Source organism: Neltuma alba, unplaced genomic scaffold, assembly GCF_004799145.2.
Source record: "Neltuma alba isolate B1F8T4 unplaced genomic scaffold, ASM479914v2 tig00012839_pilon, whole genome shotgun sequence".
Taxonomy (NCBI): Eukaryota; Viridiplantae; Streptophyta; class Magnoliopsida; order Fabales; family Fabaceae; genus Neltuma; species Neltuma alba.
This window is the reverse complement of record NW_021637228.1, coordinates 186,805-211,498: the sequence shown is the minus strand read 5'-3', so window position 1 is coordinate 211,498 and position 24,694 is coordinate 186,805. Positions and strand designations below refer to the sequence as shown.

At 34.7% G+C, this 24,694-nt stretch overlaps 3 protein-coding genes across 3 annotated transcripts; all 3 read left to right on the top strand.

Moving 5' to 3' along the window:
- The first annotated feature begins 857 nt into the window (after positions 1 to 857).
- LOC114731632 (ABC transporter F family member 3) lies at positions 858 to 9,197 on the top strand. Its single transcript, XM_028918846.1, has 18 exons — positions 858 to 1,128; positions 1,362 to 1,577; positions 1,761 to 1,950; positions 2,960 to 3,168; positions 3,533 to 3,664; positions 4,407 to 4,535; positions 4,621 to 4,722; positions 4,839 to 4,985; positions 5,374 to 5,436; positions 5,625 to 5,671; positions 5,773 to 5,832; positions 5,967 to 6,049; positions 6,311 to 6,405; positions 6,834 to 6,920; positions 7,299 to 7,386; positions 7,566 to 7,651; positions 8,566 to 8,628; positions 8,752 to 9,197. Exons 1-18 carry the CDS (start codon positions 925 to 927, stop codon positions 8,872 to 8,874), a joined length of 2,124 nt encoding a protein of 707 aa, XP_028774679.1. The 5' UTR covers positions 858 to 924; the 3' UTR covers positions 8,875 to 9,197.
- A 2,178-nt stretch (positions 9,198 to 11,375) lies between these two features.
- On the top strand, positions 11,376 to 12,021 carry LOC114731655 (uncharacterized). The gene has a single exon (XM_028918874.1). The coding sequence runs from the start codon at positions 11,467 to 11,469 to the stop codon at positions 11,707 to 11,709; it is 243 nt and encodes an 80-aa protein (XP_028774707.1). The 5' UTR covers positions 11,376 to 11,466; the 3' UTR covers positions 11,710 to 12,021.
- A 6,663-nt stretch (positions 12,022 to 18,684) lies between these two features.
- On the top strand, positions 18,685 to 23,143 carry LOC114731642 (probable trehalase). The gene is made up of 11 exons (XM_028918858.1): positions 18,685 to 19,293; positions 19,687 to 19,806; positions 20,273 to 20,388; positions 20,524 to 20,624; positions 20,710 to 20,819; positions 21,276 to 21,348; positions 21,428 to 21,592; positions 21,677 to 21,764; positions 22,129 to 22,228; positions 22,304 to 22,517; positions 22,717 to 23,143. Exons 1-11 carry the CDS (start codon positions 18,692 to 18,694, stop codon positions 22,804 to 22,806), a joined length of 1,779 nt encoding a protein of 592 aa, XP_028774691.1. The 5' UTR covers positions 18,685 to 18,691; the 3' UTR covers positions 22,807 to 23,143.
- The last annotated feature ends 1,551 nt before the right edge of the window (positions 23,144 to 24,694 follow it).

Genomic DNA, 24,694 nt, shown 5'->3' with positions numbered 1-24,694 from the left:
TCGTAGTCTCCTCGTGCAAACTGGTTTACACCCATTTTTAATTAAAAAAGCTTTTAATCATTCTCAAATATATATAAAAAAAACTCTTGCAAGATATACAAGAATGCGTGAAATTAATATCACTAAACTCATCAAAAAAAAAATATCACTAATAAAAAAACTCTTGCAAGGTACATATGAAATTGTGGGAATTATATTTATTATAAGGAAAGACTCAATGCATTTCTTGGCACCGTTTCTTACTTCTCTCTTCTCATCTCTTATCAGAAAGAGAAATGCATTGAAATTTCGATGTAACTGTTTGGGCGACAAATTTGAATTCACACCTAATTTCCGTGGAAATAGTTAATATTGTTGTAATTTTTCATTCAATCAAATGAACGATATAAATTTGAAATTTTATTAATTTTAATTTTTATTCTAGAAAGTGAACATGAATTCAAATAAAGTTCATTAAAAATTACCACATTTCTTCTATAAAAATTAAAAAATTATTCTAGTTTAACATCACCCAAACCAATCAAACCAACTCCAAAACCAAATCAAACTTTTTTTGCGAAAACATACGTATCCTCTTATTAGAAGCAATACTATTCGAGTTATTGTCGGTCACTAAATATGAGCACTTCTCTCAGCGGAGATTCAAACCTTGATTCGTCACGTTGTGAGGGACTAGTCCCTTCCGCTAGACCTAACTCCCGTTGGTTAAACCAAACCAAACTAACTTCATCTTAAACTGAATAGGCCTAAAGGCCCATCATGCACTATCGTTAGAGAAGCCCAAAACATGGGAGAGAACTTTACCCAAAAAAAAGAAAATCCCCCACACCGGGAGAGGGTGGCTCATAGTCGTACCCGCGCATTGCCTCCGAAACCGTTGGCGCTGTGGGCGTGGTAGCGGGACATCTCGAACCGCCTAAGAAGATGACAGAAGTAGCGAGCTCAGTGGTGCACGAGGTGCTGGGACGACGGGTTCAGGATGTGGATCAGCCGATTGTTGATTACATTATCAACGTCCTCGCAGATGATGACTTTGATTTTGGAGATGATGGAGAAGGCGTCTTCGATTTTCTTGGGGAGCTACTTGTGGGTGCCGGCTGTGTCGACGACTTCTCTGAGTGTCGCACTGTAATTTCTGCACTCACATACACTCCATTTAGTTGCTTATAAATTGTAGCATGATATATTATCTTGAAAACTTCGAGCCGGGGCGGTGAGCTAATGGGCTATTATTGAGAAATTTAAAGCGTTTTGGCCTCTCTGCTTTATCTTTGAAGCTGGGTTGCGCTAGCCTTATTACTTCTTTTACCTGGCCGTCTTCCGGTTTCTTAGTTCCCCTACAAATTGCTGAATTGCTCTAGGTATGTAGCAAAATGTCTGAAAAATTTGGAAAGCATGGGTTGGTCAAAGCCAAACCAACCGTGCGAAGCCTTGCAGCACCCTTCAGAATGAATGACGGAATGGATGATGGGGTAGCTCCTAAGAAGAAGCGTGAGCCTACTGATGGTCCTTTGCTAACTGAACGTGACCGTGTGAAGCTAGAAAGAAGAAAGAGGAAGGAGGAACGCCAAAGGGAGGTAAACTTTTAAATTAGAACCTGGCCTATTAGCATTGTTTGGCATTTTTTGGTATAATCATAGACAATTAGAGAAGCAGATTTTGACTGAAATTGAACTGGATCACTTTATAAACTGATGCTATAGATTACCTCTATTGTTGGCTAATTCTGCTGTTGTTTATAATGTCGTTTACTTACACAGGCACAGTACCAAATGCATCTAGCAGAAATGGAAGCAGCACGAGAAGGGATGCCCGTTGTATGTGTTAGGCATGATAACAGTGGTGGACCCGCTGTCAAGGACATTCACATGGAGAACTTCAATATTTCTGTTGGTGGCCGTGATCTCATTGAGGAGGGTTCAATCACACTCTCATTCGGAAGACATTATGGTAAATTTTTCAGCCTTCCTTGCGTCAATAATTGTGTACTAAGAACAACAAGAAATAGATATGCTTTACAGTCTACACGGAAAGTTTAAATACCTGGTTTCTGCTTTCTGAGTTTTATTTACACTTTGATATCTACAGTTTCTTATGTATGTAAGGTTTACCTTTTTCTTCTTGCTGTCGACTTAATTATGCAGATTAGTTTCATTATATATCCCTTGCTGGCAGTGACAAAGTCTTACCAACTACACCTTTTGATGTTATTTCTTTAATGTTTAAGTCTAAATATCTGGTTAAAACTGGCGTGTTCAATTGGACTATCTATTTAATTGCAGCATGTTGAAGTCTACAGTGATTTTCAAACTAAATTAGATTGAAGCAAACATAAAAAATTTCTTGTGAATGTCAATAATTATACGGAGTTATTTGGGATTTAATCACAAGAGTTCTTTTTTTTTTTTGAGTATAACTCCTCCGGTGTCCAGCACCTTTTGGGTAACTGACTAATCCGGAGTCGCCCTAGTGAAGGGACTTCCCAGGATTCGAGCCCTAGACCTGGTGGGTACGCGGCGCCTTGCCCTCCCCTTATCGAACCAGTCGGACCAACCCTCCTGGCTCACAAGAGTTCATTTGTCTCAACGTGTATACTCAGAGATACATTCATTTAGGTCTTTTAAGTATTAATAGCCATTTAAAATTTAAACTTATGAAATTTTCTTTGTATCAAACATTGCACAGAACTTCCATAGGTACTTGGACACTTCAGGACTTTTACTGTATTGCCAATTTGCCATGTTCATATCCATGTAAATTGTCTGTGCTTCTTGGCTATCTATCATCTCTGCCAGAGCCAGACTTGAAAGAATTTTATTATTGGCGTAATATCATTCCCAAGTCCCAGCTAACTTGATGTATGCAAGTTGACAAATGCATAACTACTTTTCATTGTTATGTGATTGAGTGACTATGAAGACTTGCTTTTGTTTTTTTTATACGCTGCTCAAATATGCAGGTCTTATTGGAAGAAACGGTACTGGGAAAACAACATTCCTCAGGCATATGGCTATGCATGCCATTGATGGCATACCTTATAATTGTCAGATATTGCATGTGGAACAAGAGGTAGTTGGTGATGATACAACAGCGTTGCAGTGTGTTCTCAATTCTGATATTGAGAGAACTCAACTTCTGGAAGAAGAAGCTCGATTACTTGCCCAACAGGTTGTGTACATTCTTTTCCTTCTTGGTATGAGCTATGAAGACTCTACATAAACATTGCTCAATAGAAATTCATTGGAGAGATTCGGCAGCAGCCTTCTGAACTCTTCTGGCTCATACTTAAACCAATCTGAAATAATAGAGGGACTCTCAGTAACATGCAGTTAAACTTCTAACTGAAGCCTGACCAACTAAATCCTAAAGCAATGGCTAAGTAACTAGTAACAGCAAACAAGCAATTACTTATTTATTATTACTCCTAAAAGCACATAAATCATCAGTTGAGCTTTTTTTTAAAAATAATTTAAAACTTCCGTATGCCCTGAAAATTGCAGCAACTGACAACGTTGTGTTTTTTCCCTGCCAGAGAGAGTTGGAATCCGGGGATGTGGCTGTCAAGAGCAATGATGCCATTTCACAGAGACTTGAGGAAATCTACAAGAGGCTTGAGTTAATTGATGCTTACTCTGCAGAGTCACGTGCAGCTTCAATACTTGCAGTGAGTTCTTAAATGGCTTGATTTATTAATTGGTTGAAGTTTCCAATTCAACTACTGACCAGCTCTGCTTATCAGCAACTAAGAAATTGATATTTTTTAAAAATATTGTTGCAAAAAGTATGATTTCAATAAAAAGGAAACAAGAATCAAAGGGCAACAAAAAGAAATGGGCGTGATATTTCAAGCAATTAACAAGGACTGATCAATCTCTCCACTTGTCTGGAAGAGACATTAGCTTAACTGTTATGTGCCATACATCAAAGATTAAGATTGATCACATTTCAAAGTATGTATCCTTTTTGTTGATTTTATATAAAACTAGATTTATTGTTGTTACTTTGCGCATGCACAATCCCAGACTAATTAATGGATGATCCACAGTTATTTGGAATGATGCGGATTATGATAATAGGCATCGTATTACTAATTCTCTTCTATGCAATAAAATCTGTCCTGTCTTCATTGATTAGGATTATGTGATTAGAAGAAGTGGCAGTGTTTGGTCATGTTATTACCATTTGTAATGCTAATCTTCCTGCATGAAACTGTAAATGTTCACCTTCCTTTGGTTTTCATAATTACTGAAGCAAAATAATTGGTATTGTGCCTCTCAAGTACAAAATGAAATACCAGGGTTATGGAGAAGTGCATACGTACAGTTGAAATGAAAAATTAATATTTATGTTTATCTGCCTTTTGTGTTGCTTGAATTTATTATCTCGCTGATGAAGAATATTGTTAGGGCCTAAGCTTCTCTCCTGAGATGCAAAAGAGGGCGACAAAAACTTTCTCTGGAGGATGGCGGATGCGAATAGCTCTTGCTCGTGCACTATTTATAGAACCTGACTTGTTGCTTCTTGATGAACCTACGGTGAACTCTGCCATCTGTATATACTGCTTCATGCCATAATTAATTGATCTTGAGAAAAATTTAATATAATTCAATTTTATTTCAGAACCATCTTGATCTTCATGCTGTCTTATGGCTGGAGTCTTACTTGGTTAAGTGGCCAAAAACGTTCATAGTTGTTTCTCATGCTAGAGAATTTTTGAACACGGTAATATGCTTCTGCATCTTACTTTGATCATTTGTTGCTTGGTTGATCAATGTATTTTCTCTGGACTTGACTAGATCAATCGTTTTGCATTTCTTGTGATCAAAACTGTATCTTAGGTGGTGACTGACATAATTCACCTACAAGCTAAGAAGTTGACTACTTATAAAGGGGATTATGATAACTTTGAGAAGACTCGAGAAGAACAGCTTAAAAACCAGCAAAAAGCAGTGGAGGCAAATGAACGTGCAAGATCTCATATGCAGGTTTCCCTCTCCCTCTCTCTCTCCATATTCTTTTTCCTTCTAGTATTTGTCCTTAAAAAAATTTGTGAAACCAAGTCGTTATATCTGTTAGACAGCTTGTGATTTAGAAGTTAAAATTTGTTTTTGTGCAGCAGTAATGTTGGAATATATAATTCTGCGGTGATGGCGTGATTGCCTTTCTGATTTCTTCTGTCCATTATTGTTTATTCATAGAATAGAAGAATGTGATATTGCATTAGGTTCTCTTTCTATGATCTTAACTAAAGGTTGCTTAACCTTTGTATGCAGAACAATTTTTTTTTGGGTGATATGCAGCAGAACTTGTTGTGCATGCCTGTCATTTTTTTCTAGTTTGTATTTGACATGTGGTATTTTGCTTTGCTGCCAGTCTTTCATTGACAAGTTCCGTTATAATGCCAAGAGAGCATCGCTTGTTCAATCAAGAATCAAGGTAACATTTTGTTATTATCTGTTTAACTACCTATAGTATAAAAATAAAATGCTAGAAAGTCATAAGTTGATGTCTCTCCCATGCCTCATTTTCCCCAGCTTCATGGTTTAGTTTATTCTAAGTTTTTAATTAGACAATCATTTATATTCAAGCATCTGAAATGCTTTCTCTTTTTACAACTTTTGCAGGCTTTAGACCGGATGGGTCGTGTGGATGAAATTATCAATGATCCTGAGTATGAACTGCCATTATTTTCTTGCTCATTGTAGCAAAACATGCTTCCTTATTATCTTTCTTTCAGTTTTATTACAACGTTCTTTGTCTGGTGGGTTGCAGCTACAAGTTTGAGTTCCCAACGCCAGATGATAGACCTGGTGCACCAATAATAAGTTTTAGGTAGGATGTAATTCCCTTCCTCTCTCTCACTTATGCGTATGCATGACATGAATCCAGCTGTAATGTTTGACAATGCTTTTTGCCTTATTAATTTCCAATGGAAACTTATTTTCAACTTTCACATGTAATTGCAGTGATGCATCATTTGGTTACCCTGGGGGCCCAATTCTATTTAAGAATTTGAATTTTGGGATTGATCTTGACAGCCGTATTGCAAGTAAGATAGCTTATCCTAGGAAAGCTTTAGCGCTATGAAATTTTGAATACTCTGTTCATTTGAGATATTCTATGCTATTCATATTAGCACTTGCCAGTGTTCATGTTTATGATTGCATGACTTCATATGCTGTATTGTATTTCTTGACAAACTAGTAGTAAGTAGATTTGTGGTATAGGAGAATGTTTCTATATAATAATAGGACAGCTTCTTCATTTTGTTTTTTCAATATTATAGATTGTGTTCTATTTGCTTATGCAGTGGTTGGGCCCAATGGTATTGGAAAATCTACCATACTCAAGTTAATTGCAGGGGAACTACAACCCATTTCTGGGACAGTTTTTCGCTCTGCCAAGGTATTATATGACATGGGCAATTGTTAGCGCATATCTTTTCTAGTGATAAATATTGCTTATTTATATCATGTCCAAAAAATTGCAACACTCCCATTAGACATTGTTGGCTTAACTTTCATTTTGGCTCTGAGCAAGTCAGCATGAAGTTCAAGTCTATATTTGGTTTATAACAATCAGACATAAGTTGTGTATAATGATCCAAGAAGGTAAATTTGAGGAAAATTAATAATCTAGTGATTTTGTCTTTTCCTATTTCTCTCTTTTGATTGGGCAGGACCATATTGTACTGTTCTCACTTCTCAATTTTTATAGTAAAAAGAGTTGCTGAACGTTTGTCTGGACAGCAAGAGTCTCTTCTTGCTCTGCTAAGCTGTCTTTTCTTCCCTTAAACTTATTTATTGGCATTCACATGCTTTTCCTGGCCACAGGTTCGCATAGCAGTCTTCAGTCAGCATCACGTTGATGGACTAGACTTGTCTTCAAATCCCCTTCTGTATATGATGCGCTGCTATCCTGTAAGTTCTTGCCGTATGGAATAATTAAATCTAAGATTGTTTCTTTGGGCATCTCTTCTATGTTCTAGAAGTTGACTACAGCCGCAGCCTCTTCTCTTCTAATCAGTATTTATTTCATGGGACAAGCACAAAGATGGTTGAAATAATTTGGTTAGAGCAATAGAAAACATCATTCTCTCAATTTTTCCCATAAAGAAATGCATAAGTGCCTATTTTGGTTGCATATTTTGTTGTTTTGTAGACAGTTTACCTATTTGTAGGGCTCAGATCAAATCTACATGGCCTTTGGGCTGATAAAATGGCGGTTTTTATGCTACGTAGTACCTGCGCTTCTGACTTGAGGGTGTCAATGAATTCTTTTATATGGACTTTCTCCAGGGTGTTCCTGAACAGAAGCTTCGAGCTCACTTGGGCTCTTTTGGTGTAACTGGAAATCTTGCGCTTCAGCCAATGTATACACTGTCAGGTCCTGCGTGCATAGGACTAGTCTTGTATCATGATTCTTTCTCCTTTGAAATGTTCTATTGATATTTGATAATTGTGATAAGTGTTAGGGCAGCTGAATTAATTGTTGCAGGGCATTACTGATATTCGGAGGTGTCATTTTGTTTTTATTGCTGAGTATATTTCTTAATGCTATACTAGGGGGACAAAAAAGCAGGGTTGCATTTGCAAAGATAACTTTCAAGAAACCACACATAATATTGCTTGATGAACCTTCCAATCACCTGGTACGTTACAGCCTCTCCAATCTTCCCTTGTTTGTTTGCTTCTTGGTAGGTCACTTTTTCAGCTAAGATAAAAAGGCAACTAGTTGTCTCTTACGTCTTGTTGGAGCGAAATTTACGGATTCTAGAGTGAGTTTTCAGGCTTTTTCCCATTTAGCGTCATTATTATTCAGCTTGATCGGGTTGAATTTAAGAGATGGAACGAGCAGAATGTTGTCTATTGGAAGTGTTTAATGCCAGAATCTGGAAAAAAATCAGTTACTCGAATAAACCATTGGAGGAAGTCCTGCAAAAAGACAAATGTATCAAAAGGTCACCCACTATTACAACACCCTACATCTATTTATACGGGAAATGTATAGCTGAACCAAATAAACTCCTAAGCACTATCTGAAATAACTACCCATTACGTAATTGTGGAATAAGAGGTGATCACCTCATTCTCCCACCATGTCCACTATTGCTTGGACCATTGTCTTCCGCTCACTCACTCTATATCTTCTATCCTTGTTCTTCTCTGTTGCTGTTTGTGTTTAATGTTTGTTGGGGTTGTGTGACATGTGGAAATCCCATGTAAATGTTATATGTTTATAAGATCCATGCGCTCTTGTCAAGGAGGATCTACTCGGCTGCCTTTGAAAACTTAGGTTGAACTTGAGATTAGACTGATGAACTGAAGCGATCATGAAACCATATAGTTATGATACCGTTAATAAGTATTGTAAACAATTTTTTTCAATCTTTAAAGTACTTGATTGTGACGGTGGGGTGCTGTGGCACCTCATCAGATGACAAGATAAAAATACTATTAAGATATTGATTCTTGGAAAGAAACTAATAAAATCCGGATTGCGACTTCTGTATTAAGAAAACATAACTTGTACAACCCACAAATTGACTGAAAATGTGTTATGTAGGACTTGGATGCTGTTGAGGCGCTAATTCAAGGTCTTGTGATGTTCCAAGGAGGCATTCTAATGGTATGTATATGGTCGTCAGTTCTCCTCAGACTCCCAATTGTGTTAATTGCAATCGATGATTCACTATCATTTAGACTGCCACTGACAATTTTGCCGCGCAAATCAATGTCTGCTTTTTGGCAGGTGAGTCACGATGAGCACCTAATATCGGGAAGTGTGGAGGAGCTATGGGCTGTCTCCCAAGGAAGAGTTAGCCCATTCCAAGGCACTTTCCAAGATTATAAGAGGATACTCCAGTCATCATAGGAGAGTGAGTTGGTAAACAATTTTTGTGGCGTGCAGCCATTTACAAATATTTATGGTGTGATCTCACATTGCCGTAGATGGGAAATGGTAACATGACACATTCAGTTGAGTTTCCCATTTTATATATTTTTGTCATTACCTTTTCACTTTTGATAATGTTCACAGCCATAGGTTGAGTTTTGAACAGCTGCAACCTATTCATCCCAGGAAGAAAAGTTTTTGTAATACTGTAATTTTGCTCTGTTTGGCGTTACGACGATGATAATGGGTGGTGATTTGCCAGATAAAATTCATATTAGTGGAAACTTTAAATTAACTGTTGAGCTGACGGATGTTGGTATTATAATTTATGGCGACATGCTTAATAATCGATGTGATGTGACTTAATTCCTCCGTGAGGATTGAAAGATGAAAGGCATGTCTTGTTCTCAAATTTAATGGCTGCTTATCTCCAATGCTATGAAAATCAGACTAAGAATAGACAGTCTGTTTGGCATGGCATTTTGGAGGGAAAAATTAAGTTACAAGTGTAATAAGTCAGTCTGTAAACTTGAGAGTTGTTTGTTATAGCATTTGGCCAATGTGACTTATGGGTTAAAAGCTGTTTTTTAAAACACTATTATGAAAGCACCTAAAACTTATTTAAGACTTGTGTAAAAATAGTTTTTTGAAATTAAAAGACATTTTTGTCCTTATTGTTCTTATACTTTTTATATGTTCTTTGTTTAGTTATTTTTTTCAATATTCTAAAATTAACGGTTGTTATAATATTTTTAATTTTTAATATTATTTTTCATTTTATATTTACATAAATTATATAGAATACATCATCCAATTAATTATGTAATATTATTTGGTTAAAAATTTTCACATTAATATTATTTCTAATTTAAATATATTTTATTAATTGAATATAACCTTTTCATTTATCCATTTTGATCGTTTTGTAAAATAAACTTACTTATTTAATTATAATCTAAATAATTTTTTTACTTTACAAACTATTTTTTATAAAAGTCAATTCATCTATAAATCACATTATCCAATGTAATTTTTACCTAATCTTATTTGTTTAAAAGTCAGATTAGAAATAAATTATTTTTTCTATTGCTAATTTAAAAGAGCCAGAATTGGTCAAACTACTAATTATGATTAGATCATGATAGAACTGTGATCATGCTAGTTGTTAATATATTAATTCATATATTTTAAATATTATGTCCTCAAAATGAAACAAATAATCTTCCATAATCATAAAAAATCACTAATAAATATAAATAAAGATATATAATAAAAAGGAATATTAATAATTACCTCATACTATTGATGTATGAGCTTAGGGGAAATCTTGATTCTAAGTTATATTTATTAATTATTTTTAAAATTACTCTTATTGATACTTTTTTAACAAAGGAGTGAGGATATTAAAAAAGATAATTAGAGTATTTTATAAAAATAATATCATATTTATTCTAATTAAATAACTTATCTAAATTTTTTAATCTATTTAACTAAATAGGTCTTATATTAAATATCAGAAGAATATTTATGATTTTAGAATATACATATACGCATATCACTTGCCTATTGGTCTATTGTTCCTTGTTTCCCATTGCTTGTTAGCTGTAAATATGTACTAGTTCTTAATATAAAAATTAGTTGACTAATTTAAGTAAATTAATTAAATTAGTTATTTGTAATAAATATATACTGTCTTTCTTTAAAATATTCTTATTAATCAAGTGCATTCACTATAACTACTATTATTACAAGGACTATTTTAAAAAAAAATAGATAAATATAAAAGACAAAGTGAATTGAGATCTTTTATTTAAAACCAAAATAAAAGTCAAACGAGGTCTTATATTAATAATACGAGGTATATAAATTATCTTCGGTTTTCTCAGCGTTCCAAACCCGACATGTGACCCCCCTTTTTTTTTTTTTCAGTCGAACTTCTTGGTCGAGTCTGTTCCTCGTAACAGCTCTAAATTGTTTACTCCATTAAATTAAGTAGAAGGAATCAAATTAAGACAGGCGTGATGGGTCTCTTCCTTTCTAGCTAAGAATGCTATTATGGCGTGCAGGGTTTTTTTTTTCCATATCTTTTCTCGAGAAAAGTTTCAGGAGGGAGGTTGAAGTCTTGAAGATGAGGGATGGTGACTTGGCAGCCAAAAGATGACTGAGTTATGAGTTGGAGAAGGATTATTTTCTGAAAAATGAGAAAAAAAAATAAGGCTTGAATTTTAATTAAGTAAAAAATTTAAGAATTGAATTGCACTAAGTTAGCTTATAAATGGTTAAAAGTTAAAAGACTAAAAAGAGTAAAAGATTAATTTTTAAAAAAATGCAGGAAGCGGACGCCAATATGGGACGAGATGAATGAGTAGTTGGTTGGTGAGGCAGGAATGAAGAAAAAAAAGAAGAAAGAGTTGGGAAAGATAAAATGGAATGAATGAGTACGACAGGCCTGGGCAAAGGAGTAATTTACTAATTTAGTACACACCAGATCTTGCTTCATTTTTGGCCGACACAAGAAAACTTAGCTTCGAAGAAGATTGGATCAATTTCGATCTGATTCCGTGGCGAAGGATGGAGAATACCAACAACAGCATCATGTCGAGGGAGAAGATCGATCAGATGACTCTCTGGTTGGGTTCCACACTTTCGTCGGCTTTCTTCTCCTCCCTGGAACGCTTCTCCTGCGTCAACGTCTCCACCCATGATGCCGACTGTGATGCCGATGATGACGATGCTGTTGAGATCCAAAATTCCGCCTCCGCCGCCAAATCTACTGGTCCTCAGGTCAAGGACGTTTCTGACCTTCCCGTTTGAGACAACCTCCTCCTTCCTGTATACGTCTTTCCCTTTTATGTAGAAGTAAGGGGTCCATTCATTCTAAGCTCATCTTCTGGTGGAGTGTGAATTATAGTTATAAATACATGCATATATCCAATTCTGTGTTGTCATGTGATTATGAAGTCGATATTCCTGATTTTCGTCGTATTACCGCTGCGGATCATCATCTTGTATCTTTAATGAATCAATCGTTTATTTCATGATTGTTGCTGCTATGTACATTCATGACTATCATTCGATTCGTTCTCCATTATAGTTAATACATTTGATTTCATGATTGTTTCTGAACCTTTCCTTCCTGATCCAGCCTTGGGTTGGAACCAATGTCATGAGCCAGCGCAAGGAACTTCTATATCATTAATTTTTTTTCTTTATACTTTTTTGTGGGGTCTGTGTCTCATGAATCTAATTCTAGAACTTTACGCGTTTTAATCTATCTTCAAATGTGGACGTGGACATATGTTACGTAATTTGGGGAGTCTTTTCGCTAGGCTAGGTCACTAGAATAGAATGATATGACATGATTTATTTATTTGAATTGGACTTGTGTAATTTGCGAAGTTTGAATTTGACTAGGGATGACGAACACCAGTCTGGTAGGAATTTATTAACGAGAAATATGAAAAGCTGTTTTTCCCTCTTATATTTGTCCCCTGAAGCCATTGGGTCTGGTTTTCAAATGGTGATACTAACCATGGTGAGAATTATAGTAGAACTGGGGCGAGAAGTTTGGCTGGAGTTGCTTCAAAAGTGTGGTGGGAAAATAAACTAACTTCAAATTATTGGGCCAGCAATTTGACTCTGGTGATTGAATATCCTTTTATGATAGGAACATATCTATCTTATGATTAGTTAGCTTCACTTTGCTCGCAACAACATATTGAAAAGTGAGTAACCTGGTAAAAATGGTTTTAGTTAGAGGCTCAGGATGTTAGATCATGTACTTTTTTATATATTTGTGCTAAGTGTGCATATGAAACAGTTGGAGGCTGAAAAAGAAGTGGGCAAAAACTCAGTTCCCAAAATAGACTAAAGTTTCAGAATATGCCCTGAGATTGAAAGTTAATTCTTGGAGAAGTTGACTTTTATTCTGATTATTAGCCTAGGAAAAGTAGTCGGGCAAAATAACCTTTACTCTGGTTATGGAGTTGCTGAATTTTGGAAGCGAATGTCTCTGATGAGAGGAGGTATTTCTCTAAGATGTTGCAAATTTAGAGCATGCAATATGATTGTATTATGAGTTGATATCTTTATCCCCTTTGCTTTTTTAGGATTCATTCTAAGCCTCTTTCCTTGCTTAACCTATTACATGTGTTTAAGTGTGTGAATCACTCGATATTGTACCTTTGAATGTGTAGTTTGCTTTGCTAGGTAGGAAATCGTCACTTACTGAAACAGAAAGAGTTAGAGGAGATAAAAGATGCTACCATGCACTTGCTATTGCTAGGTGTAAATTCTTCCTTCATATTCGTCATTTAGAGCTTCTCTGGCAGGTGTAATTCCAGCGTCCTAGTTTTTTAGACAGAACTATTTTACAGCTTTATAACTACTATTAGACCCTTGAATATAACACTAGATGAAGAGTAGAAACGTAAGTGGGCGTTTTACCGGTTTGCTTAATCTCCATTCTCCTTCCAACAGAGAAGCATGACTATGCACCGTCGGATAATATAAAGCTTTGCTCTCTTCTCCTTCAAAACTCTACCCTTGGGCTCCTGAAGATGTTTGGCTTGCTTTCTTGAAGACGTAGGAGTTTCCATGATCTAGTTTCACTTGCTCAACTTCATACTCACGGAGAATTCTTCTTTCGCACGGATTATAAGAGGTTTCTCGGTAGTGGGAGGGAGGTAGGATTTGCCGGAGTTAAGTTTGAGTTTGCTTTGAAATCAGCAAAATAGTGAGAGTGAATGGGAATATTAATTCGAGTTAGCTTTTTCGGTCAACCAGGAAGCTGAATTTCTGCTTTTAGTCGCTGTCTTGGGCTTCCCTGGTCCCTACTCCTGCGTCCGGAATCCCAGGACTGCTGTTGTCTGTGCTCTGCTTCTTTATTTACTGCCTAAAGACAAATAAACCACTTAGGTCCTGTTTGTCATGAAACATTGAAAATGAGGGATAAGGATTATGATTAGGATTAAAAATATCATTAAAGAGTATTTAGTATAAGTAATTTCTTGTTATATGGGATTAAGCAATCCCATGTAGGTGGAATTGAAGAATACTACTTCCTCTTATGGTATTCCTTAATCCCACGTGTATGAATTTGTCCAATCTCAAGTAATAAGCAATTATTTATACTAAAAACTCTTTTAACATACTTCTTTCAATCTCAATCATAATTTCTATTTTTTTTTCTAATGTTTCGTACTAAACATAACATTAGGCACTTAACCGAATAACTTTATGAAAACTCATTTGCCTCTACTAGAATTATAATCTTTCACTGCCACGCCATTTCTAGTCTATCTTGGTTTCTTGAACTTTTCTTGTTTTTTTCCCCCCCTTTTTAATTAAATATATTATCCCCATTTCGGACACTTGTGTTTTATTTGATGCCTAACTTCCAAACATTCTATACTAAGGATACACACGCATGCATGTGTATATGTATATTCGGTGAGAGGGCAAGGATATGCCTTTAGATTTGGATATCTTGGTGAGCGAGTCTGTGTTGTGGGGATGCATTTTACCACCAGTAAAACAGAGTACCCCCCGCGAGTAATATAACCTGTCTTCTATTAGGGCAAACCTGCCAGTGAGCTCCATTGTGGTAGAAAATAAAACTATTCTGGCTTCAAGTTTGAATGAGGCTGAGTAACAACACATCTCAACACCTGTTTTGCTCATCGTGCCATTGTGCTTTGTGTTTTTCCTATGAAGTTCAGTTTTATTATTCTAGTCTAGAGCGTTGGAATCTTCTTATATTATTTTATGAGGATTATATGTATCAAATATTCCGATGAGCCTAAGATTTTTTTTCCCCCAGTTTTGTTAGATTTACGTTTTTTTTTTGGGAAAAAGACACTAAAATACCCTCAGAATTGCTAAATGACAAAAGATGGTAGGTAAATTTTAAAATTGCAAGTCAGACCCCAGATACCATTTTGAAATTTTCAAATTTTATAAAATTACACAAATGCCCTTTACTTTTTTTTTAAATACTGCCACATCAGTAATTTCGGCCGTCGGAGCTCTGACGCCGGTGACCCTGCCGGCGACCAACCACCGGAGCTCCGGCGACCGGTTGCTGGAGTTCCGATGACTACTCTTTTTTATATATTGACTATTCTTTTTTAGCTATTGACTACATGTATTTTTAAACTCTAATGATACATTACCAGAACTCCGGTGACTGGTCAGGGGAGTTCTAGTGACTACTTTTTCTTATGTATTGACTACATTTATTTTGAAATTCTGATGACTACTCTTGCTAAACTATTGATTACTCTAGTAATGCGATTTACTACGCTTGTGTAGTCAATAGCTATATGGAAGTAGTCACTAACAGTAAGGACAATGTTGTCATTTTACAAGATTTAAAAATTTCAAAATGTACCTGGGGTCTAAATTGGGATTTGAAATTTACCTACCATAAGTTGTCATTTAGTAATTTTAAGGGTATTTTATTGTCTTTTTTTCTTTCTTTTTTTACCAGAGAGTTAGATTTACTTGGTTATTATTGCGACTGCATATATACATAAAATTAACTAATTAATTAGGTAGTCGGTGTCAATGGTATTTTAGGGAATTGAAATTTTTTAAGAATCCTTTTAATATGTGAATTGGGTTAGGTCCAAAAAACACAATAGAAAAATCTGCCAACATAACGAGAAAAGGATTCGCAAATTCTGCAGGAAAGTCTGACATACAACCAGACGGAGGGTCACTAGCAGGTTGGGTCGAAGAAATTAGTTTTCATAACGTAATAAATCAAAATTCAAATTCTGACTCGAAGATATTCTCCAATATGTCTAAAAAAAATTACATGTACCTGAAAAAAATCAGGCGGAGGGTTTGGCATGTTTTGCACTTGTAGATAGTATGTCTCATAATGGATCCGGAATAATCGGGCATCCCATGGCCCTTGACGAACTGACCCGACCCATAAATCTTGTGGATTCAGAAGATTAACTTAGGTGTTCTCTGGTATAAAAAAAAAAAAAAACTTCGTTGTTTTTTTCCCCCATTGCAAGTGATTTTTTTTTATAACTCACATGTCACTCTTGTATTATTTTGCTCCAAAATCAATATAAAATCAAGAGTAAAATGCACTTTAGCCAATGTTTAACACTAAGAATATTTCGTTAGAAATTCTAAAATACTTAATTTATTTATTATTTGTCATTATGTTGAAAATTTAAAAATTATCAGTTTACCCTCCTAATCGAATTCTGTTCTCTCCCCCAAAATTTAAAGAAATTTGAATAATTAAGTAGGGTGATATTTAAATAAATATGTTTTTCAAAAATTATTGTATAAAAATTAATAAGATTTTAAAAAAAGCATTAATTATATTGATTAATTTATGTCTTATTACATTAAATCCTATTTTTTTGAAATATTAGTTTAGCTGAATTATATATTTAAACATTAAAAAATAAAGATTACAAAATAAATAAGCTTAAATGAATTGGAAATTTAAGTTATCATTAAAAAATTTAAAACACAGAAATTAAAATATTTTTTTAATAAATGAATCTTAAATAATAGTATCTATGTTTAAATTGGGATATTGTAGTTTAAAATATGTAACTTAGCAATTAATTAAAGGTTAGGGTGGGGGAGAGTGGAATCTGAAAAACATAATAGGTTTTAAAAATAAAAATAAAAATCCATGGTGAAGATAAAATATAGGAGCATCTGTATATTTTACTCTAAAACCAAACATGCACGTGGTTAGTGAAAATATAGGGAATACAATGATGACTTTCATAAAATTATTAATCATAAATATAAAAAAGTTGATACTACCTCCGGTCCTTAATATAATATCCCATTTGACTTTTTGTTTGGTCCTAATTATAAGACCCCAATCCATTTTGTCTCTCATATTTATGTATTTTTTTCCAAGATAGTTCTTCTAATAATGATAGTTCTAGCCAATACACTTAACTAGCAAGGATATTTTAGGAATGACAATACTTATTTATTACAAATAACTAACTTAACTTACTTCCTTAATCTCCTCAAATAAGTCAACTGAGTCTTATAATTAAGAATCGAGGTAGTATTACTGTACAGTTCATAAGTTATAACAAACAGTGTAATTTGACTAGAATGCTGACCCTGTGCATTGCATAGGTATATATTCGGTAACTAGCTTGTGCATTACGCGGACGTCTCCTGAATATTAGCTTATGTGATTTCACATGGGATATGTGACAAGTTACAATTACTTGTAAAATAAACATTTCGAAAAACTAATACAAAAAAAAAAAAACATGCAGTGTAAGTTAAGTTATTGCCATCAAATCTCTCCAATATTTTTTTGGTAAATAAAAAATTTAGATAAATTGACTCTTGTTACTTCACCAAAACTAGAATATATCTCTAAAATTTCACCAATATTTATTTAAGAGAGCATCTCATTTAGGGTCCTTCCACAGAGTTAACAAAATGAGGGGCCCCAACAACTCTCGAATGTCAATGCAAATCCAAGATCCTCAATCAAAATAAAATTTTGCAGTGTAATCACCAAAATGGCCTTCCTTTTGTAAAAAAAAAAAAAAAAAACCAAAAACAAGAGTAAAAAACACTTCACAGTCGCCACCGTCACCACTGAAACCACTGTTGAAGGAGGCCGCCACCGGGCCGGGTCAACTGTGGTCGACAATGCTAAAGTGGTAAAGGGTATTTGAATTTGTGATCCATTGGCTTGCCAAAAACACTTTTCACCATTCAATAAACAAAACCACTTGGTTATCTTATAAAATAATACACACACATATTATAATTTAGTTTCCAAGTCTTTCTATGGAAGTTGTTGGTTGCGAAAGAATTTTTGTCAATTTTTCATAGTAAAGTTGTCAAAATTCAAAGAACAATTTGTCAATATTCAATGAATGAGTTGTGAATAGTGTTGTCTAAAAGTCCCTTGAGAAATTTTTATCAAAATCCAAACTGTAGCCTGTCAACGTTCAAGAAACAAATTGCTAAAATCCGAATTTCAGCTCGTCAATATTTAAAAATCACTCAAATGATCTTGTTAGAATCTGAATAATAACTTATCAATATTCAGAGAATAAGTTGTAAAATCAAATCAAAATTTAAATTACAACTTATTAATATTCTAGAAACTAGTTGTATAATCAAATGCTTGAATTTTTATTGAAAGAAATGTTTAAATTTAGTATTCAATAATATGTTAAATATGATTGTTTTTAGTTAAAAAAAATGACTATACATAGGAAAAGTAAAAAGCCTTGCTTGTTTAATAGCAAAAAATATTTTGGGGGAACAAATGTTCATTTTCAAACCCATGACCACAGTTACCCTCATCTTTGACGACATTCGTGAGTTTCTTTCCTTTTTTTTTTTAAAAAAAAAGGTTATTTTAGTAATTGCACAGAAGAATTTAATTTCAATTAATTAAAGACATAACTAACGCGTACCAATCCCTTTGCACGAATGCGATTCTCCCATTATTTAACCTGGCCTCCTCAAAAGAGTCATTAAACAATAATGCCCTTAACTGGTCTTGGATGCGTGAAGAACCATCTGCTGCAAGCGCCAAGGCAAAAGCTTTTTCATTCGGAAATAAAGAGCAGTAGCCAATGAACATTAGACAAATGGAAGGAAACAGACAGTAAGGACACGACACACGGACACAGCATTGAAGAGAGGGACGTTGGGAGTTTTCAAGGAAGAAGCCAATTGGCGGCTTCGCAGAATTGAGACGCTTCTCTGACTCTTCAAGTCGTTAAACATGCCTGCTCCTCGCATCGCAGGTTTGCCCCCAACAATGGCTGACCTTCTATTCTTTTTTCGCAGACAAAATTTTCAACTTCATCTACTATGCTCACTAGCAATCATTGTGGCTGTCGCAGAATCTTCACCCGCTTGTTCTTTGGACCCTGACCTCGTGAAGCCCTCAACCCCACTTGTCTCCTTCCTCGAACGCGTACAGGAAACCGCTTTAGCCACTTTGGGAAAATCTAAATTCGATCCGAAAACATACGTGGATTTGCCCTTGAAGTTCAGCTTGTCGGAGACCGAGGAGGCATTTGATAAACTTGCTAGGTTTGCTAATGGCTCCGTACCAGCCGACGAGTTGAATGGTTTTATAGAAAGATACTTTGATGGTGCAGGGGACGACGTGGTGTACTACGAACCAGAGGATTATGTAGAAGAGCCAGAGGGATTCCTGCCAAAAGTTGATGATCCAGAGGTCAGGGCATGGGCACTGAAGGTCCATTCCCTTTGGAAAAACCTGAGTCGCAGAGTATCGAGTGGGGTCAAAAGCCATCCCCATTTGCATACTCTTCTTCCTCTGCCTGCTTCTTTCATCATTCCTGGCTCACGCTTTCACGAGGTTTATTACTGGGATTCCTACTGGATAATCAGGTTTCTTTATCGTCTTAGTTTTTATTCTGTAAGGATTTGCCCTCCTAATTCAATCCCAGGAAAAAAAAACCTTGGGAATCTGTAAAAACTAAAAAGTGAGATCAAATCAAATATTAAACGAAATACTCTGGGAAAAATGAATTACCATCACTGTATTTTGAAATATGTTACTTAAATTTTCTGAAAATTGGATCCCGAAGAAAACTATCTATCTTTCCAAGTCTACTTTCCCGAGGAGCTTGGAGAAATCTCCATTTCATACCAAGCGTAACTATATAAATTTCGCTAGTTTCTTTTAAGTAAAAAGGTATTCATTTTGTTCATTACTTTCTTATCTCATCAACATTTGGTTGAAATTGTCTCAAGGATCATTGCTTATGCTCTGAGATGCAGGGGCTTACTGGCGAGCAAAATGTACAAGACAGCCACGGGAATCGTCACTAATCTTATTTCTTTAATAGAGGAATATGGATTTGTGCTTAATGGTGCAAGAGCCTACTACACCAACAGAAGGTATTGTTATCCCATTTACTCTTCTTGCTGTTCTTGTTTGTTGTTGATCTGGAAAGTAATTTCAGAGGATTGCAAATTTCTATGTACTTAAATTTTTTTCATATTCGCTTTCGAAATCATTATATGTTGTTGAGTGGTAAAAATCCAAACCTGGAGTTCATTTTAGGATGTTGTAGATGCTGAACATGTATTTGCATGCTAATTTTTAATGGGTTTATTCTACCATTCGTTCAATTATACGCTAATAGTTAAGTAAAGTAAATAATGATAATTATTTTACTGGTTCATTGTGTAGTCTTGTAATCTTAAAATAACTCGGTGGATAAGTTGGGTAATGATTTTTACTGTGCATTCATTTTACCTAATGTTATTTTCAGATTGTATGTATCGAAACGTATTCGTTTTCTTATAATTCTTTCCCCACAAGAGGAAATAACAACTACAAGCTTCATTATGATTTTTGCAGCCAACCTCCCCTTTTAAGTTCTATGATTTATGAGATTTACAATAGCACCGATGATATAGAATTGGTCAAGAGATCGCTTCCTGCGCTATTGAAGGAATATGAATTTTGGAATTCAGGTATCATAGCACAACTGGTGCTTCAGCTCCTGGACTTGATAGTTTATTATCTGTGATTGGATTATAGTTTGTGATATAAATTTTTCTTTTTTTATCCAAAATTCATGGTTTTTTTTCTTTTTAATTATCTTGCAGACATACATAGGGTGACCATTGTGGATGTCCAAGGTTGTGCTCACACCTTAAATCGTTATTATGCAATGTGGAATAAACCTAGGCCAGAGTCTTCAACAAACGTACATGACATGCGTTACTTTATTTTGAACTGGATTATCAGTGAAATGGAATTGGTGCGTGACTGTTGGAAATCCCTTGGTGCAGGACAAGGCATTTGCTTCCAAGCTTTTGAATGTTTCAGAAAAACAGCACTTTTACCGTGAAGTGGCTTCAGCTGCTGAATCAGGATGGGATTTTAGTACGAGATGGATGAGGTAGAATATTTGTCAGAATACATCTGTCACAAAAAGTCAGCCTGATACAAGCCTAGATTCTGAGATGTATGTAGTGATGGCACCTCATAATACTAGTTGCAACATGTTACTACAACTAGTTTTTAATATAAGAACTAATTGGAGATTGAATTTGATTCTAATACAAGACCTCGATTATTCTATCTCTTAAATCTATAATTTTTCTTCAAAATATCTTTATTAATTGTAAGAGGTTCCCACCAAGGGATAGTTCCAATATACAAGATTAAAGATGATAGTTTAGGAGGGCCAACGCACATTTGTTACAAATAACCAACTTAACTAATTTTCTTAATATTTTCAAATTAGTTTTATTTCTCTTATATTAAGCATCAAAGGTAATACCTTCTTCAAATAGTTGTTACCGGTGATAAATGACACAAACAATCATGTGAACATGATGCTGTTTTGGTGCAGAGATCCGTCAGATTTTACCACATTGGCTACAACAGCAGTAATACCTGTTGACCTAAATGCTTATATACTCGGGGTATGTTTTAGACCAATGACTAAATTGAACGAAAACTTTGTTCTGGGCCTGATTTGTGTTGTGATGCATGGTTGTTCAGATGGAACTTAATATTGCATATTTTGCTAAAGTTATCGGAGACAATAGTACTGCTCAGCACTTCCTGCAACTAGCTGATTCTAGAAAGAAGGCTTTCAACTCTGTTTTTTGGAACACAAACATGAAACAGTGGCTTGATTACTGGCTCACAAGTACTACATGTCAGGTATGTTCTATCTACTGCTGCATATACACGTTTGTCATTATGCTTACTGCAACTCTGCTGACTCATCCTTTTTGATCCTTGTAGGAAGCTCAAGTCTGGGATGCTCGCCAGCAGAATCACAATGTGTTTGCTTCCAATTTTGTCCCATTGTGGATGGAACCATTTTACTCAGGTAAATTTGATTCGTCGGCTGGATGTTTAGGCCATTGTTATCATTTTAAACTATGAGACAGGACCCAGTTGAATTTTCTACTTTGCAAGACTGTGACTCTTAGCTATGCTCCCCTTTGTTCATTCTCATCAACGGTTGTCATCAATTGCTGGGACATGTCAAAACAAACTATCAAATGGTTCCGAATGCTAACAATAAATGCTCAAGAGAAAGAAAGACAGGCTAGTAATATGTTTGGAGAAATAGTAAATTAGTGGAGACTGTAGGTTAGGCTTTAGATGTTTATTTTAGCTGGCCTTTGGAAATATACAACTACAAGACACTGTGCTTAAGTTGCTACTTACGATGTTTCATATTTCTGAAGACTCTTCAGTTGCGAGTAGCGTTGTTGAAAGCCTCAAAACTAGTGGGCTGCTTCGTGCTGCCGGAATTGCAACCTCTTTGACGAATTCTGGACAACAATGGTATGCTATAACTTAGGACAGCATTAGAGATTAAGGTTCGTGTTAATGTTCTCACTGGTTGGACTTTGTTTGCAGGGACTTCCCAAATGGCTGGCCCCCACTTCAACATATGATGGTACAAGGTCTGATGAAATCTGGGTTGAAAGAAGCAGCCTCGTTAGCTGAAGAAATTGCAAGGAGATGGATCACAACCAACTATATTGCCTATAAGAAATCAGGGCTGATGCATGAAAAATATAATGTGGAGCATTGTGGGAAGTTTGGAGGTGGGGGTGAATATGTGCCTCAGGTATGTGTAATATGGGATTTTAGGTCCCACATTGTCATTGAGGACTGCGGGATGTCGAATAAGATATTTAATTGGGTTGGTTATCCCTTGTTTATATCTAATTTTTGAAGCTAAGTTCTAGCCCACTTACACCCACGAACTTTGCTTTTGATTTGATGGAGAGTTTTGAAATGTTTGATTGGGATTTATTGCAATGCAGACTGGTTTTGGATGGTCCAACGGAGTGGTGCTTGCTCTCTTGGAGGATTTTGGATGGCCTCGAGATCTTAATATTGACTGCTCAGAATAAAAGTACTGGCAATGGCAATGGAAGATAAGCGCGCATTAAAGCAGGCTTCATAGATTTACTAGAACATAAGTTATGTTGATAATTATTTTTTATTTTAAAGGAAAATGGAGGCAATAAGAAGTTTTGAGTGACTCCCTGCCTTCTTCACTTGCCAATTTTTATTCCATTGTAAGTTGTTATTATATCTAAATTTCTTCTTTCTTTGTTTGGTTATTGTACAAGGTTTCTACAATGCAGAGGTTAGTGCATAAACAAATTGTAATCATAATAAAATCATGCTCTTTCAGTTTGTTTAAAAGTTTACATTGATAAATGATATATGTTATCATTCTTCTCATTTTAGTTTTAAACATTAAAAAAAAATATTATTTTTCATACAAAGAGAGAACAAAAAATATTAATAATGTAATATATGAAGAAGTTGATAGGATCAATTCATCATGCGATGGTAGTGAACTTGCTTGAGTTGCTTCAGTCGGGCATTAAATGAGGGGGGGAAGTTAACTGCAAGTGGTTTAATGTTAAATTTTAAAATGTCAGGGATTACATTTAAGTAACCTAAAATTTAGTGAAATTTTGGATATTATAGCTTAAATTTCTTAATTCATATCAGATGTCATGTCATTCCCTTGTCAAACTTAATAACAAAATGCCAAAAATAACGAGAGGGTTTGACGGAAAAAAAAATTAAAATTTCAAGAAGGTTAGCTGTAAATTTTAAAATGTTAGACAAGTTATATATAATTGACCTAAAATTTAGAAAAATTTTATAGATTTTAGCCATAAATAAATAAAAGTGTCATTATGGAGAATTAGGTTGAGAAATCCAAACCGAATTTTGCCTGTGATTGTGGTTTGAGTGCGGAGTTAGAAAGCGATGATCAGTGGTGGATGCGTATCCTTGCGTGCCTTGGAAAGTTTCGTCGTGTTTGGATTGGGCTGTGATGATGAATTGTTAAGTGGTAGTATGATGCGTGTGTTTGCGGTATACCTATTCCTTGGAATACATGAAAGTCCTGGTGCTCCCTCCAGTCTTTATTATAAACTTTAAATAACGAATTAATATTAGTTAAAATTAGTTAGAAATATAGTTTTTTTTCAAATATGTTTTTATAATAAATGAGAAAAAGATAAAAGAAATGTGTGAAGAAATATGATAAGAGAGAATATAATAAAGGATAGAGAATAAATAATTAAGAGCAAAGTGGAAAAAAAAATTAAATGTTAAGACAAATCTCAAATTGAAGCTTATAAAATGGATCACACCTTTTTTCAAATTTGAAACTTATAAATAAGATCAGAAGGAGTATTAACTAAGCAGTATAATTCTTATTGTTATTTCTTACATTTGGAACTTATTATTCACTATTATTCACTTGTCATGAATAATTATGTTTTTTTTAATCATATAGTGACTTTTTCAAAAAAGAAAAAAAAAAGTATACTTAGTATTATAGAATAACATTAATTTATATATAACTGAAAGAATTATAAAAAAAGTTAAGATGTAAATTTGTTCTAAAAGTTTTTACTCAAGAGTCAAGACTAATAATATTATCCCGAAAGTTTTTTTTTGGGATTCAATGTATCTAGAAGTTTTAAAATACCGCAATGATGTTTAATCCAGTTTAAAAACTAACATTAACTATTAAAATATTAACATTGATTATTAATGTTTTTAATAATAAAGGGTAATATTATTCTATTTTAACACTTTCTAAGTAATATTAGATCTTAAAAAAAACTCAAAAGACATTGGAACAATATATTATTCCTAAATGAAAATTTTCAAAACAAATTTATACCTCACCCATTGTAAAAATGGTGCACTTAAACTTTAACAGACAACATAAATTTATTCCTTCTGACGTCCAGACAACGGTGAGAT